This window comes from Oryzias latipes, chromosome 14 (genome assembly GCF_053564925.1).
Source record: "Oryzias latipes strain Hd-rR chromosome 14, Olatipes_Hd-rR_3.1".
In the NCBI taxonomy this organism is placed as follows: domain Eukaryota; kingdom Metazoa; phylum Chordata; class Actinopteri; order Beloniformes; family Adrianichthyidae; genus Oryzias; species Oryzias latipes.
The window spans coordinates 15665624-15684365 of record NC_136250.1 but is presented as its reverse complement, the minus strand read 5'-3'; the positions used below and the strand labels follow the sequence as shown (position 1 = coordinate 15684365).

Genomic DNA, 18742 nt, shown 5'->3' with positions numbered 1-18742 from the left:
ATCATCCATCTCTCTTGCTAGCTTACACCCCCTCACAGCCCTAACCTGACATTAACGGTGTTGTATTTAGTTGTTTGGGAGTTCACTTTCACGTGTATCTCTGCAGATCCCACTTCGTGATTTTAAAAAGAACTTAAATCGACAAAGACAATGGATGGTAGATCTATCCTGTTGTTGCAGTACCGCTTTCTGGCGCTGTGGCGCAATACTTCACAAGTGCGACGTTTTTGGTCAGCAAAGAAAACAGGGCTCATCGACGCATGCGCACCACTGTCCTCCGGTAATTAGTCCATCATGGCGGATCTACTCGGTTCAATCTTAAGCTCGATGGAAAAACCTCCAACTGTCGGAGACCAAGAAAGCCGGCGGAAGGCCCGAGGTACTTTACACAGACCTGACCCTGGCGTAGGTTTAGGTTTGCCAGAAATGTTTATTGGAGTTGCAGATATTTGTTTTTATGCATATTGACCCGGATAGTCTGTCCCTGACCACTTGAGGCGACCGTCGGTAGAACAACACAAAATTCGGTTAAAATATCAGTGAGCGAATACGAAACAAAAACTAAGAATACTTTTTGTTTCTCCAAGTAATTTGTATTGCCACAAAAGAAGGACAAACTAATTATAAATAAAAGGATTGTTTTTTTTTTTGTATTTTGCTGTCCACAGCATAAGAATTATAACAAAGTGGACAAGTCCAAGGTTTAAGACCTACATACACTAAAACTATTGCTGTAGTTTTTATAGAATAATAATTCAGAGCGTCATAAATGACAATTGTGGCATTATTAAAGTGTGTAATTCAACAATTAAACACTGATAAGGAAATCTGAAGTTTGAGTAGCTTTATCTTGTTCTCATTAGCAATAATTCTGCGCAGTCGTGAATTTTCTTGTGGAAATTTGGAATTTATCTAAAAAGATCCTAGTGAAACAAACTGTTTTCTAAAGAGCAAGCTGCGAGACTTAAGAAGATGGAGGAAGAGGAGAAACGGAAGAAAGCAGAGTTCAGGAAAAAGGTTAGTCTGTTTTTGTGGTTCAAATTGTATTTGTTTTTGGGATTTACACCTCCTTCCCCTCTGTTTAACTCTACATTCAGATGGAAAAGGAGGTGTCAGATTTTATCCAGGACAGTTCACAACAAAAAAGAAAATACAAACCCATGGGGAAGATTGAAAGAAGTATATTGTAAGTTATTATTTATAAAACAGGGTTTTATTTTGGTAAAGACTAAATCAAGTTTGGCTTCCCTAAAGGCACGACGTTGCAGAAGTGGCTGGTCTGACTTCCTTTTCTTTTGGTGAGGATGACGAGAGCCGCTATGTCATGCTCTTCAAAAAGGTATTCATTTTTGGTTGTCAAAACAAAACAGGTGTCATTATAGGTTTTACAGTCAGGACCATAAATATTTGGACAGACACACATTCTTTCTAATTTAGTTTCTGTACATTACCACAGTGAATTTGAAATAAAACAACTCAGATGCCATTGAAGTGCAGACTTTCAGCTTTTATTCCATGGGTTGAACAAAAAGATTGCATAAAAATGTGAAAAACTAAAGTATTTTTTAAACCCAATCCCTTCATTTCATGGGCTCGTAAGTAATTGGACAATTGACTTCCATGCTATTTCATGGGCAGGTGTGGGTTATTCCCTTGTTATGTCATTATGAATGAAGCAGATAAAAGGCCTGGAGTTGATTAGAGGACTCGTGCTTGTATTTTGAAGATTTTGCTGTGAACAGACAACATGTGGTCAAAGGAGCTCTCCATCCAGGTGAAAGGAGCCATCATTACGCTGAGAAAACAGAAAAAAACATGCCAGAAATTGCTACAGTATTAGGAGTGGCTATATCAACAGTGTGGTACATCCTGAGAAAGAAAGAAAGCAATGGTGAACTCAGCAACGCAAAAAGACCTGGACGTCCACGGAAGACAACAGTGTCGGATGATGGCAGAATCATTTCCATGGTGAAGAGGAACCCGTTCACAACAGCCAACCAAGTGAATAACACTCTCCAGGAGGTAGGCGTATCAATATTCAAGTCTACCATCAAAAGAAGACTGCATGTAAGTAGATACAGAGTGTACACTGCAAGATGCAAGTCACTCATAAGCCTCAAGAATAGGAAGGCTAGATTGGACTTTGCTAAAAAGCATCTAAAAAAGGCAGCCCAGTTCTGGAAAAACATTCTTTGGACAGATGAAACCAAAATCAACCTCTACCAGAATGATGGCAAGAGAAAAGTATGGAGAAGGCGTGGAGAAGCTCATTATCCAAAGCACACTACATCATCAGTAAAACCCTGTGGAGGCAGTGTGATGATCTGGGCGTGCATGGCTGCTAGTGGCACTGGGACACTAGTGTTTATTGATGACGTGACACAGGACAGATGCAGCCCAATGAATTCTGAGGTGTTCAGAGACATACTGTCTGCGCAGATCCAGGTGAATCCAGCCAGACTGATTGGGCAGCGTTTCATAATACAGATGGACAACGACCCAAAACATACAGCCAAAGCAACTCAGGAGTTTATTCAAGCAAAGAAGTGGAATATTCTTGAATGGCCAAGTCAGTCACCTGATCTTAACCCAATTGAGCATGCATTTCACTTGTTGAAGACTAAACTTCAGACGGAAAGGCCCACAAACAAACAGCAACTGAAAGCCGCTGCAGTAAAGGCCTGGCAGAGCATTCAGAAGGAGAAAACCCAGCATCTGGTGATGTCCATGAATTCAAGACTTCAGGCTGTCATTGCCAACAAAGGCTTTTCAACCAAATATCAGTAATGACCATTTTGTTTTCAGTTATTTCATTTGTCCAATTACTTACCAGCCCATGAAATGAAGGGATTGTGTTTAAAAAATGTTTTAGTTTTTCATGTTTTTATGCAATCTTTTTGTTCAACCCATGGAATAAAAGCTGAAAGTCTGCACTTCAATGGCATCTGAGTGGTTTTATTTAAAACTCACTGTGGTAATGTACAGAAACTAAATTAGAAAGAATGTGTGTCTGTCTTGTTGATTTTGTAATTTGGTTGCTGCTAACCTCTGGTGTCATGGCAGGAGTTTGCTCCATCAGATGACGAGCTGGAAGCTTATCGTAAAGGCGAGGAGTGGGATCCTCTGTTGGCCGAGCAAAGGCGCAAACTCAAGGTACGACTTAATCTATGTCTTTGTTTAGGGTTATAGTTAATGGATTATTAATTCATGAATGAGATGTTTTATGAAAGATCGTTATTTATTGAAAGTTTAACAAATGTTTTACTTAACCTTTTTTCAGCAACGTATGTTCAAGTTGAAGTAGATGAATACTTACAGCCTTAATTTGCCCTATGTTTACATCCACACGAGGAAACAAATCTAACTTTCAATGAAATCTCTGTTTTGAGATGAATCCATATGCATTAAGGAAAGAAAAAAAAGGCATATACTTATATAGCGCTTTTCTACCTACACATTCACACACTGGTGGCGTGTCCACTGAAGAACGCTGGCGCCAACCTCCCACCAGAGGTAAGGTGGGATTCAGTGTCTTGCCCAAGGACACTTCGACTTATGGGCGTGCAAGGCGGGAATCGAACCTGCAATATTACAATCATGGGTCGACCGCCCTATCGCTGCACCATGACCGCCCCAAGCAAGAAAAGCTATGGATTTTCTTGCTTTAGCTTCATTAATAATACACAAGTCTCAGCTCTGCTAAGATTTTAAACCCTAAAAGGGTTAAGGGTTAATTTTAACCCTAAGGTTTAAATTATCTTTTTAAAAAAAACCTTGAGTTGACTTCATTTGACTTAAGGTCACTGTAAATCTGGCTGTAAATGGATGTTGCATTTGTGAGGAAACACTTTCTAATTTACCTCATGAATGATTAAGGTTCTTACCGTTTCTCCCATTAGTGTAAAAACATTACCTACTGTGGCCTGAATGCAGTATTATTACTGGATCCAGGAATTCAGCTATAGTGAACAAGACACAGTTGTATTGTTGACAAAGGAAAAATGATTAAAAGTATTTTTTTTGGTCAAAATACAATTTTATACAGTTTTAATGTATTGTTTCATTTTCTCTGATAAGTTTTGCTTTTCCTTTCAGGAAAAAGCTGCACTGGAGGAAGCATCCTCCGCTCAGGCAGAGAAGTCACAGATATGCCCCAACTCCAACTACAGAGACAAGTACAGTCATCTGATTGGCACGTCGGCTGCAAAAGACGCAGCGCACACGCTGGAGGCCAACAGGTCTTACGGCTGTGGTGAGTAGATGCTCTGAAAGGCAGCACGAATGCACCTCGGTTCAGCTCTTCATGGGTAATCCTCTGTCCTCAGTGCCTGTGGCCAACAAAAGGGACACTCGCTCCATAGAGGAAGCCATGAACGAAATTAGAGCGAAGAAGCGGCAGAGGAGAGAGGGCGACACAGCAGCCCAGAGCAGCTCTTCTTGAACCTTCTCTGCTTGCGTGTTGTTGCAGTGTGAGAGTGCAGTTGTGTGTCTGTGTGCACATCATCTATCATGTTCTTCAGATGAGGATGCTCAGGTGAGGCATCCTTGAGGAGGAGGGTGTTATTCATGTTTTTCATTCTGCAAATTATACACAGTCTCATGCAGAAATGGACAATGTCAGTATAACAAACAGGTTGCAATGTATTTATTTTTCATGTGCAGAATCTGAAAAAAAGATAATTTTTTAAAGCTGACTTTGGCTATCTTTACTATTTTAAGACCCCAAATAAAATTACTGATGTATGTAGATGTATAACTAAAAAAAGTCACATCCTTGGGTGCAAAGGATGGTGGGTTTTTTCAGTTTTTGTTTTAAGATGTTGCTGAAAAACTTTTTTAACAAGAAATGTGGTCGCCTTCCTTCAAACTGCTTAGATGTGGGTTTTTATTTTTTTGTTTTTTTTGGCAATGTTTTTATTTACAGCCAATTTTAGAATTTTAGAAGTTTGATCCAGTCATGTGTCAAAAGAATATCTTCAAAAATGTATTAAACTCCCAGAAATGTCAAATAGTCTGATATATGTATATTTTTTCATTTACCGTTTCTTTACATTTGCACTGATTTGTATCAGCTGTAACAATAATGAAACCAGAGCTTACCTGAAACATCAAGCTGATGGGCAGAAACCTGCTTCCCAAGAGGTGTATTTTAAAAAAGATTGCACTGTTTTATCCCCCAAATGTGGTAATAAATGGAAATGAGTGTTGAACCATCTTTTGGTCCTTTTTGTTTTGTTTACTGGCCTAAGACGCTTTTTTCATGGTTTCATGTCATGGTCTTCTTTACACTCACAGGACACTTTGATCTAGACTACTTTAAATTAAAACAGACAATACAAACGTAATGAAAATCTAGAAGTATAGTTTCAGTATCTCTTCCTGTTGTCTCTACTGTCTTTTCATGTATATGTGATGTCAGCAAAAAGACGTCCAACCACAGGCTTGCTCCTTAAGTTGAGTCGATTACAGTTTTTATCAGAGAAAATAGTCTAAAAGACTCAAAATGCCAGATTTTAACGTTTGACGCTGCTATGTGCTTTAAACAGGAAAAAAGAAAAGGAAAACAGTTTCTACATTTTTTTCCATTTATAGTTTTAAAAGCCAAATGAATAATTTATATCTAGATTGTATAAATTTAGGTAAAAGAATTGGATTGTTTTGTCACACAATTAGTTGAATCATAAAGATTTGTAAACCATGTATAGAGAAGCATGTATGGAAAGATGCACAACCCAAGTTAATGAACAACCACCTATATGCCAGATTTACATTCCTCTTCTTAGTAACATACGTTTCATTATGTGGGGGTTGAGGGCATCAAGTGTATTTTTTCTGTAATATGTTGTATTATCTTTGCATGAACAATGCTTTATAGTGTTACATTTGATAATTATTTTGTAGAGTTACAGATGACAACGGTTTAAAAGCCAGACTTGCATTAAAAGAAGGTAAAGCACTAAAAACAGATATGTTTTCTTTATAGAATTTTTTCAAACATCATTGCACTTTGTAAAACACCCACTTCTGGAAGTACACCTTCTGACCTTCATTGTAGTGTGAAAAGCATAATCAAACTTATTTTTCCCTGAACTACTGACATGCTTTTGGGAATTTTAATTCCATCCATCCATCGTCAGATCCTGCTGAATCCCTTTGGGGTCATGGAGTTGCTGGAGCCAACCCAGCTACTGTTGGGCAGAGGCAGGGTAGAGTGGGAAGAAGCTGGAGTGCCTTGGGAAAAGCATGCCTGCATGGGGGAAAAGATGAAAACTCCACACAAAAATTGTCATTTTTTTAAATACTAAACTAACTTTCTTTCTTTTTGTTTTTATTTTTATTTGGGTTTAAACAATTTGATCTATAATTCGATGTTAAATGTGGTTTGGAAACCAAAATAACATTATAAAAGAAAATTTTTGTTTCTTTTTATTTTCCTTTTAATTTATTTAATTGTATTTGTAAAATAAAATCTTCCGGATTTTCACTGGGCAAACCGATCTAAAATTGTAGTTTTGACTCATTTTCCTAAATAAACTTATGAACAGATATAAAATTAAAGTTGATTCGTTTTTGGCCATAATAATAAATAGAAGTTTTTAGAATTTTACCCGTGTAGGATGTTAGAAGACCTCCTTAACCTTTGCCCTGAAGAGGGCGCCATAGCTTTACCATAACACTAAATATTTGTGTTTTTTTTTTCTTCTTTTTTTTCTGTTTGCTCTTACTTTTCACCCTCCTGTAGTTTCTGTGCAGCAGAAGCTCATATTTATCGCGCGCGGCGGACTTCCTCACTCGCACGTAACAACATGAAGTCCACGTTTTTGGTCCTTTTCATCATCTGGTCCGCAGCTGGAGAGCTAAGACCGCGAAAAGGTAAGAGAGCAGAACGATCACCCGTTTTCAGCCCTCATCTAAATTTGAGAATAAAGAGTTGAAGGCGCAAACTCAGTCATGGGATGCTCTCCATGCGTCTTGCTTTATTTTTTTAAAGTTTGCTCCACATTTAGACGACTTTTTTTGAATCTTGAAGTCACTTTTTTATTGCATTTTCTTAAAAGCATGTGTTTTTTTTAAAGCAGGTTCTGGAGTTGTTTGTACTTTCAAAGACAAGACGTACAGCTATGGAGACAGCTGGCATCCCAACCTGGAGCCTTTTGGTTTCATGTTCTGCGTGCGCTGCGTCTGCGCAGAGGTATCTCCACGTAAACACGCTAAAGGGCCTTTTCGTTAGACTTGATTCTCACTGACTGTGAAGAAATTGGACTTGATTGATGCGGCTTCTCTCTTAGACAGGTCATGTGAAGTGCAGCACGCTCAAGTGTCCAGCCCTGTCGTGTGAACACCCGGTGACTGAGCCTCAGCGCTGCTGTCCCAGATGCACAGGTACGCGCCTCGGGAGCTTTACGCACAGAATGACCCGTGGATCCGCTGTGAGTGATGCGTCTTTCCTTTAGACGAGCCGCGAGTCCCCGCAGGCCTGAGGGCATCGGTGAAATCCTGCAGGTACAACGGGAGCATTTACCAATCAGGAGAGACTTTCTCCAAACATGATCTCTTCCCATCCAGGCAAAGCAATCAGTGCGTAATGTGCACATGCTCTGTGAGTTACATCCCCTTTTCTATTGGTTGTCTGACCACGCTCTTCTTTTGTGTTGTTGTGTTTTTAACGGAGTCTGGTAAAATATGATAAGGTTAAAAAAAATCTTTTACAAAGCAAACTTATGAATTTCTCACCTTTACTTTAATTTTGAACAACTGCTGGAAAAATAGTAGAGCGAGGGATTGAATCTATTTTTTATTTTTATTTTTTGCTTTGTTTGTATTTAAATATATGAAGTAATTGTTTAGACCAGGGGTCTGCGAGTGTCTCCTTCAACACTTAAAGACCATTAGGGTTGATTTCTCACTGACAAAACGCAGAAGGACAAGGAGCTCCAAAGTCTTACTTCACCCTTTAGAAAAATAACACACTGATTTGTATTCACGTTACTGTTATGAGACATGTAAATTAACCATAGTTTTTAATAAATAAAACTTAAACATAAAGAGAAAATTAACTTTTGACATGACTTCCTTTCAAAGTAAAATTCACCCAGTGCCACATGTAGGATCATTTCGCAGCAAATGTAGTGGCAGGTAGTATGATGTCAGCAGTAATTAAATAAAAATACACAATTAATTTGTAAACTGCACTAACAAAAATTAAATCAGAACTAATTAAGTGACCTTTACAGTTTTTAGGATCATAAGGACTTAAATGTTTTGAAATGTCTTTTTCTTCTTCAAAAATAGAAAATCCCCTTCAAATGCCAGTGCATTGGACTTACTGATCTTAAATTGATTTTCTGTGGTACACGGTTATTAAAAATTGATGGATTGTTGAAGCATACTGTACTCAGGAGCCTGGTGGATTGATGCATACTCTGCTTGTAAATGAGTCAAATACAGTTTGACTATCTGACCACTTGTTTTGCTTGATGTGCAGTGGTCTGAAAGATATGTCACTTTTTCAAATTAAGAACATTTTATTATCTTTCAACCAGAGAGCTATGTTGGAGCGATAAAATAACCAGTTGTGGAGCTGCAGGTTGCAGACCCCAGGTTTATACAGATTTTCATCAAATATAACACAAAATTGACATTACTTATGAGAAGTAAAACTATAAAGAAAAGTCAAGTTTACAATCCTTGTCATGAAAATATGAATATTTTAGAAAGAAAATATAAAACTGGGCAAAGAGAGTCACTGAAAGTATGAGACCGAGCCTGCTTTCCAAGAAAATAAATAAGCAGCATGAGGTCTGTTACATGTTTAGGAAATGTGTTTTGATTCTCTCTACAAGGTTTTACCACATAAACTTAATAAACACATAAAGACTGACATTCCCACAAGCTGCAGCTCAGGGGAACTGTGAGGTTTAACAGTGTCAGCATGTCTTTCAACGTGCTCATGAAGGTGTGTTTTTGAAGGTTAGTGCGGCACATGCATATGAAGAACATCTGCTGTGTAGCAATGCTGTAAAAAGAGATGTGCATTGTTACATTCCTTCTTTTACAGAGCGAAGCCGGCGAAAACTCTTGTTTTTGCTTTGTGCCCTGGCTCATTTAGGTATAATCAGCAGAGAAAAGCAGGCGCGAAGCCAAAACTAAACTCAAATACTTGTTCTTTAATAGACTGCCTGATGAGAAAGACCATAAATCTTCAAGCCATCGTTGCTTTGCAGTAAATGTGACAAATAATGTGCACTGCAGCAGATGACAAAAAATATTTTTTCACTTTTTTTGGGAACTCTGTTATTAGTTGGAAGTTGGAGCAGAATGCAGTTTGTATTTTTATCATCTAAAGGAAGAGTCAAGTCAAGATCTTGGTGTAACCCTGCAACAGTATTTAAAAAAGAATTTTCTGCAGCATGTGAACCCGGTGCCTTTTTTTTCTTTAATTTCACAGAACGGAAATATCTTCTGTGCTTTGAAAACTTGCCAACCTGTCACCTGTTCCTCCCCTGTTTCATTGACAGACACCTGCTGCTTGGTATGCAAAGGTAATCAGATTCCTCAAGTCACAAAAAAACAGCCAATATTCTGTTTCAGACCTGCAGTGCTCTTCTTTTGAGATAATTTAGGACACATATTAAAGAGCCACTCTGCTGAAAACAGTGTTTTTGGTGTTTTTAGCATGTTCTTATAGCATTTCTCTCACCATGAAGGACATGTATAAAGAAAATGACGCTTAAATTGCATTTGAGAGTTTTTCTTTATTTGAAACGTGAATCAAGAGCAGATGAAAAAAAAGACGTTTGAAAAAGCTTTTAGATGTGACTTAGGTGCTACAATCGGCGGGGCACAAGCTCCCTGCTCTGCTCCATTCTGATGGATCCAATTGTAGACGTCTAGATATTACTCGCCTTTTTTTTGCACCGATAATGTTAGGTTGGGCGGTGTGAGGGGCTGTTAGCAAGAGAGAGTATAAACAAAGGGATGATGGGAATGCTTATTTCTTGCCAACTGTCCGGTCCGAAACTCAGAGGTAAATTTTTGGTAGACTACTGCTGCTCTGTCCAAGAAAACAACACAGTTTTTTTTTTGTTTAAATTTTTGCTAAAATCAGCATGATCATAATTAAAAGACCACTGGGAACGCTTTGGATGTGGAAAATGACAGATTTTTCATCAGGCTGTATTCTTTGAGATGCATTTGACAAATTAACAAGTCTTGGTCTCTACACCACTTAAGCTTGAGAGTTTTGCAATATCTAAGAGTGTTGGGTTGCAAGTTACACGTAAGCCATCTTTATTCTTGTTTTTCGCATAGATCATGGCGCTGGCGGCTCATCATCAACAGAGGATGGAAGCCTACAGCTGAACAGAGGCGTTGTATGTTCTTGCTTACTTTCAAATATATTATCCTATGGCACACTAAGCTTTGCTCATCAAAAATGATTTGTGAAACCCTATTTTTGCAGTGATCATTGTAATAGATATCAACAATAGCAGCTTCAAAATGTTTCTGGAGATCCACAGACCTTTTGGACTAACCACAACAACCATTGGTTTCTGTGTAGTTCTGTTGTCAAATGCTGGAAAAAAAACTGTTGTGTTTCAGAAATCTGCAGCCAGACTATGAGTATTTCTGATTTAGTGCATGAAGAAAGCTCCCCAAGCTAGAACACAGAAAAGTGAAAACAGCCAATAAAAGGAAGCTAACTGCTTTTCATTACCTCTCTTTTCAACAGAGGCATTCGGTCGACCAGTGTCCTGGAGAGCAAAGCCGACTGCGTCTCGATCGAGCCCCGGCACCCAGGGTCAAGACCCCTCCCAGGGGCCTGAGCCTCAGTAAACTTAACCTGAAAGGAGCTTCCGAGACCACTGTGAAAATTTTGATGCAACGGAAACACCAAAAAGGTCAGACTACACCTGAATACATAGGTGTTTAGACCGTTTGGAGCATTGTCAGCTTTACTGTTGTTTCAATTCTGCTCAGATGTTTTTCATTTCTCCTAGTGTGTTTATACAATGGCAAGACGTACTCACATGGAGACATGTGGCATCCAGTTTTGGGGAAGGTTCTGGAATGCATCCTGTGTACTTGCATTGATGGTCTCCAGGACTGTAAGCGCATCACGTGTCCCAGTCAGTACCCATGCCGGCATCCCATCAAATCTGCAGGAAAATGCTGCAAGACATGTCCAGGTAGTCAAACAGAGACCAGATGAGCTGCGTGTACCTATAGTGTGTAAAGCTGAAACAACTGGCTTCTACTTTTTTTCTTTTTCCCTGCAGAGAGTAAAACTGAAAGTAACCAGACGCAGTGCCACGTTGGGTATAAAACCAAGCTCCTGGTGTATAGAGTAGAATCATCTCCGAAAGCTGATTCACATAACACAGTTAGGATCATCGCTGTGGAAAGGCAAAGCACTGCTGAGGTTGAAGTGCAGGTCTGGAACACTGTAGAAGGTACTGGAACACCTCTTTTCAAATGTTAACAGATCAGAAGGCTGTAATACTTTGTTACCATACCACAGTTTGAGAGAAAAATAAAGTCAAAAGCAGCCAGATATTGTTGCAGAGTCAGAGCGGTCAACCTCTGATCACAAGATTGCAGGTTTGGTTCCCACACTGTGCACTCATGTGACAAAGTAACCTTGGGCAAGACACTGAACCCCACATTGCTGTGGCAATGGCGCCAAGCTATAATAATTGATGGTTATAAGTTGACGCCAGTGTTAGGCAGCAGAGCTGACATCAGTGTGTGAATGTGTGTGTGTATGGGTGCATGGGATTGTTATTTTACAGTGCTTTGGGCTTTCTAATAAGGTATTAAAGCGGTATACAAGTGTGCACCATTTACTGTGTTATTTAATAATAACGTTAGGCTTTTCTCTTTAATAGATAGACAAATACTAAAAAAGAATGATAATTTCTAATAACACCCATCGAATATTTAGGGTAAAAATGAAGCAGAAATTAGGTGGGACATATTGTCAGAAGTGTGTCACAAAGTTGCCTGAAAATGAGCAATTGAAGCCTTTTGGACCATAAACACACACTAGGTTCTTTTGAATCCACCAGTTAAAAACACCCCCTAGAGCAGTGTTTCCCAAACCTGGTCCTCGGAGCACACTGTCCTGCATGTTTTCCATGTTGCCCTGCTTATGCACACCTGCTTATGCACACCTGCTTATGCACACCTGCTTATGCACACCTGCTTATGCACACCTGCTTATGCACACCTGCTTATGCACACCTGATTCAGCTCATCATCAGGCATTGCAGAAGCTTGACAATGACAATCATCAAAAGTAGGTGTGTTAGAGCAGGGTTGGATTGAAAATATCCAGGACAATGTGCCCCGAGGATCATGGTTGGGAAACACTGCCCTAGAGGCACCTACAAGCTCACAGTTGAGTAAGGAAACACACATGAAAAATGGAAATTATGCTGTACATATGTTTATTTTGGGTGTATATTATAGTCTTCTGAGAATAAGTTGTGATTTTTTTCAAAGTTTGGCAGGGGGTGCGACTAGTACTCAGGTGTTCAGTGGTCCCCAAACTTCTTTTTTGACATCACTAAAAACTTCCACAGAACGGTCTTTCAACTGTAGGATGAAGATTATAGTAATACTATGCTGATAGGAACAGAGACGTAACAGGACGAACCCTGAGCTTTTATTTTGACTCGCTTAACATTGTACATCGCACAGGTGTCATCATCCTCTCCCCTTCTCACACTCATGGTGCAAAAAAGGAGTACTGTCTATTAAACTCAGCTTTCTTTTTCTGGAAGTCGAATGCTCCTTTTCTGTCTCCAGGCTGGGCGTTTTCCCCTTGGCAAAGAAACTTTCCAAAGACGTTCGTTTGTTACTCGTTTTACTAGCTTCTGGGTTTTATTTTAGCGGTAACCTATCACGTGACCGAGAAGAGCGCCTTGGCCTGCGTCAAGACTGACATAGACAGATGTAACAGAGAATCGGGCAATTTTTCAAAATAAAACATCTTTCAAATTCCAAAATAAATAAAACAGAAGTAATGTAAGCTATTTATTCTTTCTCTGCGGCCCGCTACCAAATGACCCACGGACCGGGGGTTGGGGACCACTGCTATATGTGATTAAAAATAGTGCTAACAACCACTAGAGGGCCCTTTAGGTATACATCAGTATTTGGTTCTGACAGCAACGCAGAGGAAGAAACGCCGCTCAGTCTTATGCCAGGCCAGGTGGTATCGTTCCAAAGAGACACAGAGGATGAAGAATTCAACGCATTCAGTGATTTGAAGTGATGTCGAGAGTTTAGTTGGCTCGTTAGCATGTTTTTTTTATGCTAAGGTTATCTTAATAACTGTTCATATGTTGCACTAATGTACTGTTGCAATAATATGTAGCACTATACTTCTAAAAAGCCAAATAAGCATCAATGTGTTATAGAGAAGCGTGCATATATTTAGTCTATTATTATTATCTACTTCGCCATGATTTTCCTTTTGAAATGAAATGTTCGTTCTTGTTTCCATATTTTCTTAAATACATTTCTCCCAAAGGTGCGACTTATATGTGATTTTTTCTTCTTTATTATATATTTTTTAGCCACTGCGTCTTGAGTGCATTATAGTCAAGATAAATGCAGTAGCTGGACTTTTAAACATAGGAAAAAAACAGAAAATACTCCTTTCCCTTCTGAAACCTGTCTCCAGTGGTGACTTAATGAACTGCAATACTTCTTTCTTCCTTGTTGACTTCAAATTTAAGAACAACCTTAAAAAAAACACAGAATTAAGACAAATTGTTGGTCCTGCTTCTCCAAGATTCTGGGTTCTCAGCAAAATTCTTCATTTTTACAGGAATTTTGCAAATGATGGAGATTGGGGATGTTCAACGTAAAGATATCACGGACCATCCAGAAAATTACACACTGCTTACAATGCTTGATGAAGGTTTGTTTATGGTTTGATCTTCAGTTACTGCATGATGTATTTTTAAATCAGAATAATAAATGCCAAGAAAAATAAAGTTCACAAAAGAGTACACGGTGGATGTGGACAATAACAGTCCTGCTACCTTGCTGTCCTGTCACCCATGTTTGACAGTCTTCCTTAAAATATATGCATAATAAAACAGAATTATTTAAGTTGTGGTTCTCCTTTAAAAATCTATTGTGGCATTTACCATGCATCTCTGTTGTTTAACCAAGGACCACAGTGTGAGCGCCTTGCATTTGTTTTACCCCTCTAAAGCACATGGTGTGACGGATAATGGACCAGGCAGTTTTGCGGATTGGTCCCCAACTTTTTCATCCAGTTGGTTTTTGGGCATGTCTTAACTTTAGCTGTCTCATCATTCACATTCGCTTGGACAGAATTCCTAAATCCCAAAGCGAGAAGAAACCTCAGCATTCCTCCTCATAATTATCACTTATCTTTTGGTACTACATGATTTAGTGTGTGTGTCTTGTGTTTTGGTCTCTGCATTCATTCTGGTTGATTTTTTTTCCAGAGATGTGGAAAAAGTTTAAGGATGTGGGGGAAAATCTGAGCAAGGCTCCGCAGACCACCATTTGTGAAGATGGCATCCGGGAAATATTGACTTTCCTAAATCCCAAGCAAACTGAGGGCCTGTGTTCCCCTTAAAGTTGCTGCTCAGAAATTTTGCCGCTAAGATAATGTACTTAATCAACTTATTCAAGCTTTCCTCTGTGTATATGGAACAGGAACTCATCTGTCATCCTTGTGCCTTTCAGCCCTGTAACATAGGCATAAAAGCATTGATCATTTTGCAATTTTATCATTCTTACCATGAGGCGTTTTTTGCATTCAGCATGCAAACAACGAACCGTAAATGTATTCCTGTCTTCCTCCCAACATGTTGTATTCATTTGCATCACTTTATGTCAAAGGTAAAATCCATAACACTAAACAAAATATGAGAGGTTATGGTTTTTAATAGTCATGGAAAAATGTGAGTTTTTTATCTCTATAATGTGTTTTCTCATTTGGAGTTTTATTTGTAAATTAATAGCATAATGAGTGACCATTTTTTTGGTTGTTGACTGCACTTGTAAGGGTTGAAGTTGTTCATGTGATGGATTGGCCCGGAAACTGACAAATAATTAAGACTGAGGAGTAAAGGGTCGCTATATGAAGACTGCATGTGAAAAGCAGGCTATAATGTTTTTGACAGATGTGATGTAAATATATGTTGAGGTTTTGTTACCTTATTTAAAGCATTCTGGTTTCATTTATGTGAATGTAAGCTATTTTTAATGAAGACGCCTGTAAGATTAAGGGTAAAGATTGACATGTTTTTATTAGACAACAGCTTGTAACCCTTGTGCTATCCTAGGCACTTTAACATTGGGAGTTGGGTCATCTAGACCCACTAGACAGTGCGGTGAACCTTTTTTCTTCAATGAATTGTGATCTTCACTGGTGTCCATGGATTACATGAAATCCTCTTCACCTTTGTCCACCTGTGTCATGGTAGAGAGAACACGTCAATGTGAGGGTGGGGTCATCTAAGATAGCACAAGGGGTATTGGAATTACATATAATACAACATGTTTTATCCTGTTGCAAAGATTTTTTTATTTTATTTTCATGGTCTGACAACACAAAACATCAGGAGCAGTTTTATTTTGCAAAGCTGAGTTTGTTTGCGTTCACAGCTTTAAAGAAAAATGAAAAATGTAAAATAAAAACAAAATTTTCTCACTATTACTGTTTTGGGCAAATATTTTGATGTCTACCTCAGTGTCTACCCAGCTATTCCTAAATAACCATAGCTGTGTGCTTGCAGGAACCATGTTCAAGTTAACTGTTTGATTCCCTTTGCGTATTATGAAGCATGTATCAAATTATGAAAATGTAAATATGAAGGCTTTAGAATCTTTAATGGGATTCATGACATTTTGCCAAAGGTATATACATTTTTCAAGTTAAGTCAATCAGTCTTGTCTCCAGCATTCCACCTGTGAGTCCTAACAATAGCTAGGATGCACAGGCTGTGCCCCGATAACAAATCCGGACTGAGTAATAGATGGATGTTTATTTTGAGTAGCATTGCGCACCGTCTGTACTTCGTCCAGTGAGCATCTCTCATACGCGCTCCAGACCCCAGCCACCGTTTTCTCCTGCGTGCATAGACCCCTTCTTTGATCCAGCTTGTTCCAGATGCAGGCCTGTATCCAGAGTGTCCAGCACTTTCATGTGTATAGCACAGAGAACACAGTGTGCATCTCATGCGTAATTTCAGACCATTGTCAAGGGCTTTGTTCCAGCAGCACCCCAAGTCTGGAGCTGCTTCTCTACGCCCCATATTACAGCCAAATCCTCATTTAAACTACAGTTTATGGCTTGCACAACACTTTGTAGATCTTAACAAACCCTAAACAGCAAGTGCAGTCTAACTAGTGCACCATTTTCATCATAATGTGATTCTTCTTTAACATTTAAAGTAACAAGTGAAGCTAAAGGTAACTTTTGAGCATCAGACCGAAAATAGTTTTCTTTTTCATGCTGTCATTGTCAACATAAGCTGATCACTGTTTGAATTATTCGTGGTCGAACTGCCTGCAGAACTGCTGCTCTATACTTGCTGGTCTTCCAGCCATGTGAATAGCACGATAAAATCAGCCAATCACACGCTGAAGCTAACTTTTTTTTAAACCTAATTTAACTTATTTGCAAACAAAGTAATAATCAAGCAAAAGAACAAAAACATTTCATTTAAAACGGTCAGTGCCTTTGAAGCTAAGGTCAAGTGTCAAATCATAAAGTCAAAGTCAAGTTTTGAAAACTGTCTGACAGAATCAAATTCCCCATCTCTGGACTGTTGTACGCCTTTTAAGAAGCAGTCAGGACAGCTATGTTTGCTTAAGACAGGTCTGGATGTTCAAAGAGGTTTTGGTCTTTTGAGAAAACACAGCGTGAGCTGCATGGCATAGCCTGAGGGCCTATATTAAGCAAATCTTTAGAAGCCCAGAAAACCTGTTTTCCCATATAGAAGATGAAATGTTATTGAATGCATGGAAATCAAAAGCAGAAGCTGAGCAGCCCATTTGAAACCCTCACTCACAATTGGTCATTTCAGTCCTCAACAGACTTGCTCTTGTTTGTCTCACACTTCTTTTTGTTTCACATTTAAGCCTAATCTCAAAGAACATGTTGGTGCAAAAGGCTTATTTTGAACCCCTTATTTTTACAAGCTGCAGAATGCTGAGGAGCCAGGATCACTTTCATGTTCCTGCTCTGTGTCATAAAGTTAAATCTCTCTTTTGTGAACTTTTTGTCTTAGCATAGAACATGGAATGTAGTACATGATGTTAAGAGGGAAGCTGATGATTTTTCATTCGTCTTCTGATTTTGCTTATTGACCCACTGTTAAAGTTCACTGCCTCTACCCTTCTTTCATGATCTCTGCTACACTCACAGCCTTTCAGTTTCCATGCAAAGACTTTTAAAGCCCAACTTAACTCTTTGTGTTTATGTTTCATATAAAAACAGGCAAAGATACAGATGAAGCAGCTCTCATTAACCCTTGTGCTATCCTAGGCACTTTAACATTGGGAGTTGGGTCATCTAGACCCCACAAGACAGTGCGCTGAACCTTTTTTCTTCAATGATTTGACTTTCAACAAAGATCTGAATTTATTGCAGCATGATTCATCAAGCTTTTGTGTCATGTTCCATAATAGAAGTGTCTCAAAGAACTTAGTCACGACTGTCCTAATAGGTGGATACGGGCTGTCTGAGAGAAAGAGGCAAACCTGTATGAGGCACACAGGGGACCCTCGTGAAATATCAAAGTCATTGACCACGCTGTGAGCCTGTAGAGGAAATTGTTCATGCACGTTTTTTTACGCACTTTTAATTTTTATTACATTACTTGAGGGGGCTTCCAAGCCTCAGGGGAACTACAAGACTCTTGCACTCCCCTTAGGATGCAGCTGCTCCTGTCAATGAACCTCCACTGGCCCAGAAAACCCCAAAACCCACAGCACCTGTGCGGGTTATGGGTGCATGTGACTAAGACTTAAATGACAGTCAAGATAATCAGGAAAAAAAAAATTTCATGCGCGCACCAAAATTAATAGAATAGTCTATCCTTCTATTTTTTTAAAAACTTTTTTAAACCTTTTAAACCTGTTAGACCCCACCCAGCTATTGTTTTGTGAAAGTGGGGTACACCATAGGCTGCCCATTGGAGGGCTGTGCAAAGACATACAACCACAAATTTCGTAGATAGGAACTTTTGGAATCATCAATCAACCCCAGATGCATGTTTTTGGACTGTGGGAGAAATCTGGAGTTCCCAGAGTAAACCCAAGCAAAACCCAGAGCATGCAAACTCCACTCCAGCTGGGATTTGAGCCTAGAACCTTTTGGCTATGATGTAAGATTGTCAACCACGCCACCATGCAGCCCCAAAAAATGAATTCAAATTTGGATCAAACTTAAAGTTTTTTTCTGGCCTATAAGTCACTTTGAAGTATAGATCACAGCTGCCAAAAAAATGCATAATAAAGAAGAAGAAATCATAAATAAGTCACACTTTTGGGAGAAATTTATTTAGCAAAATACAAGAACAAGAACGGACATTTCATCTTGAAATGCAAATTAAATTAGTGGAATAGATATCAACAATAAATTCAATATATGCATGCTTTAACACATTCATGTTATTTAGCTTTGTGGGAAGAATCTAGCACATTTAGACAACTCATGAGCAATTTTTAAGATAGCTTTAGAAAT

General features: G+C 38.9%; 2 protein-coding genes across 3 annotated transcripts; both read left to right on the top strand.

Annotated features, from left to right (window-relative positions):
- Positions 1–151: 151 nt before the first annotated feature.
- On the top strand, positions 152–5210 carry spag7 (sperm associated antigen 7). Its single transcript, XM_023962524.2, has 7 exons — positions 152–379; positions 950–1017; positions 1098–1186; positions 1255–1339; positions 3064–3153; positions 4096–4252; positions 4326–5210. Exons 1-7 carry the CDS (start codon positions 295–297, stop codon positions 4439–4441), a joined length of 690 nt encoding a protein of 229 aa, XP_023818292.1. The 5' UTR covers positions 152–294; the 3' UTR covers positions 4442–5210.
- Positions 5211–6670: 1460 nt separating this feature from the next.
- On the top strand, positions 6671–15706 carry chrdl2 (chordin-like 2). Of its 2 annotated transcripts, none has more exons than XM_011483452.4 (11): positions 6671–6873; positions 7080–7192; positions 7290–7383; positions 7455–7600; positions 9449–9542; positions 10312–10373; positions 10733–10901; positions 11001–11189; positions 11280–11453; positions 13838–13930; positions 14490–15706. In XM_011483452.4, exons 1-11 carry the CDS (start codon positions 6807–6809, stop codon positions 14621–14623), a joined length of 1335 nt encoding a protein of 444 aa, XP_011481754.1. In that variant the 5' UTR covers positions 6671–6806; the 3' UTR covers positions 14624–15706. The 2 variants fall into 2 exon arrangements, with proteins under 2 accessions (XP_011481754.1, XP_011481753.1); XM_011483451.4 differs by having other exon boundaries at positions 7077–7192.
- The last annotated feature ends 3036 nt before the right edge of the window (positions 15707–18742 follow it).

Bases quoted from the DNA above. Each gene is read 5' to 3' on its own strand.
- spag7 (XM_023962524.2), top strand. From the start codon at position 295: ATGGCGGATCTACTCGGTTCAATCTTAAGCTCGATGGAAAAACCTCCA. The intron at 1,340-3,063 runs GTATTCATTTTT...GTGTCATGGCAG, and splicing joins ATGTCATGCTCTTCAAAAAG to GAGTTTGCTCCATCAGATGA. The intron at 4,253-4,325 runs GTGAGTAGATGC...CTCTGTCCTCAG, and splicing joins CAACAGGTCTTACGGCTGTG to TGCCTGTGGCCAACAAAAGG.
- chrdl2 (XM_011483451.4), top strand. From the start codon at position 6,807: ATGAAGTCCACGTTTTTGGTCCTTTTCATCATCTGGTCCGCAGCTGGA. The intron at 9,543-10,311 runs GTAATCAGATTC...TTTTTCGCATAG, and splicing joins CTGCTGCTTGGTATGCAAAG to ATCATGGCGCTGGCGGCTCA. The intron at 13,931-14,489 runs GTTTGTTTATGG...TTTTTTTTCCAG, and splicing joins GCTTACAATGCTTGATGAAG to AGATGTGGAAAAAGTTTAAG.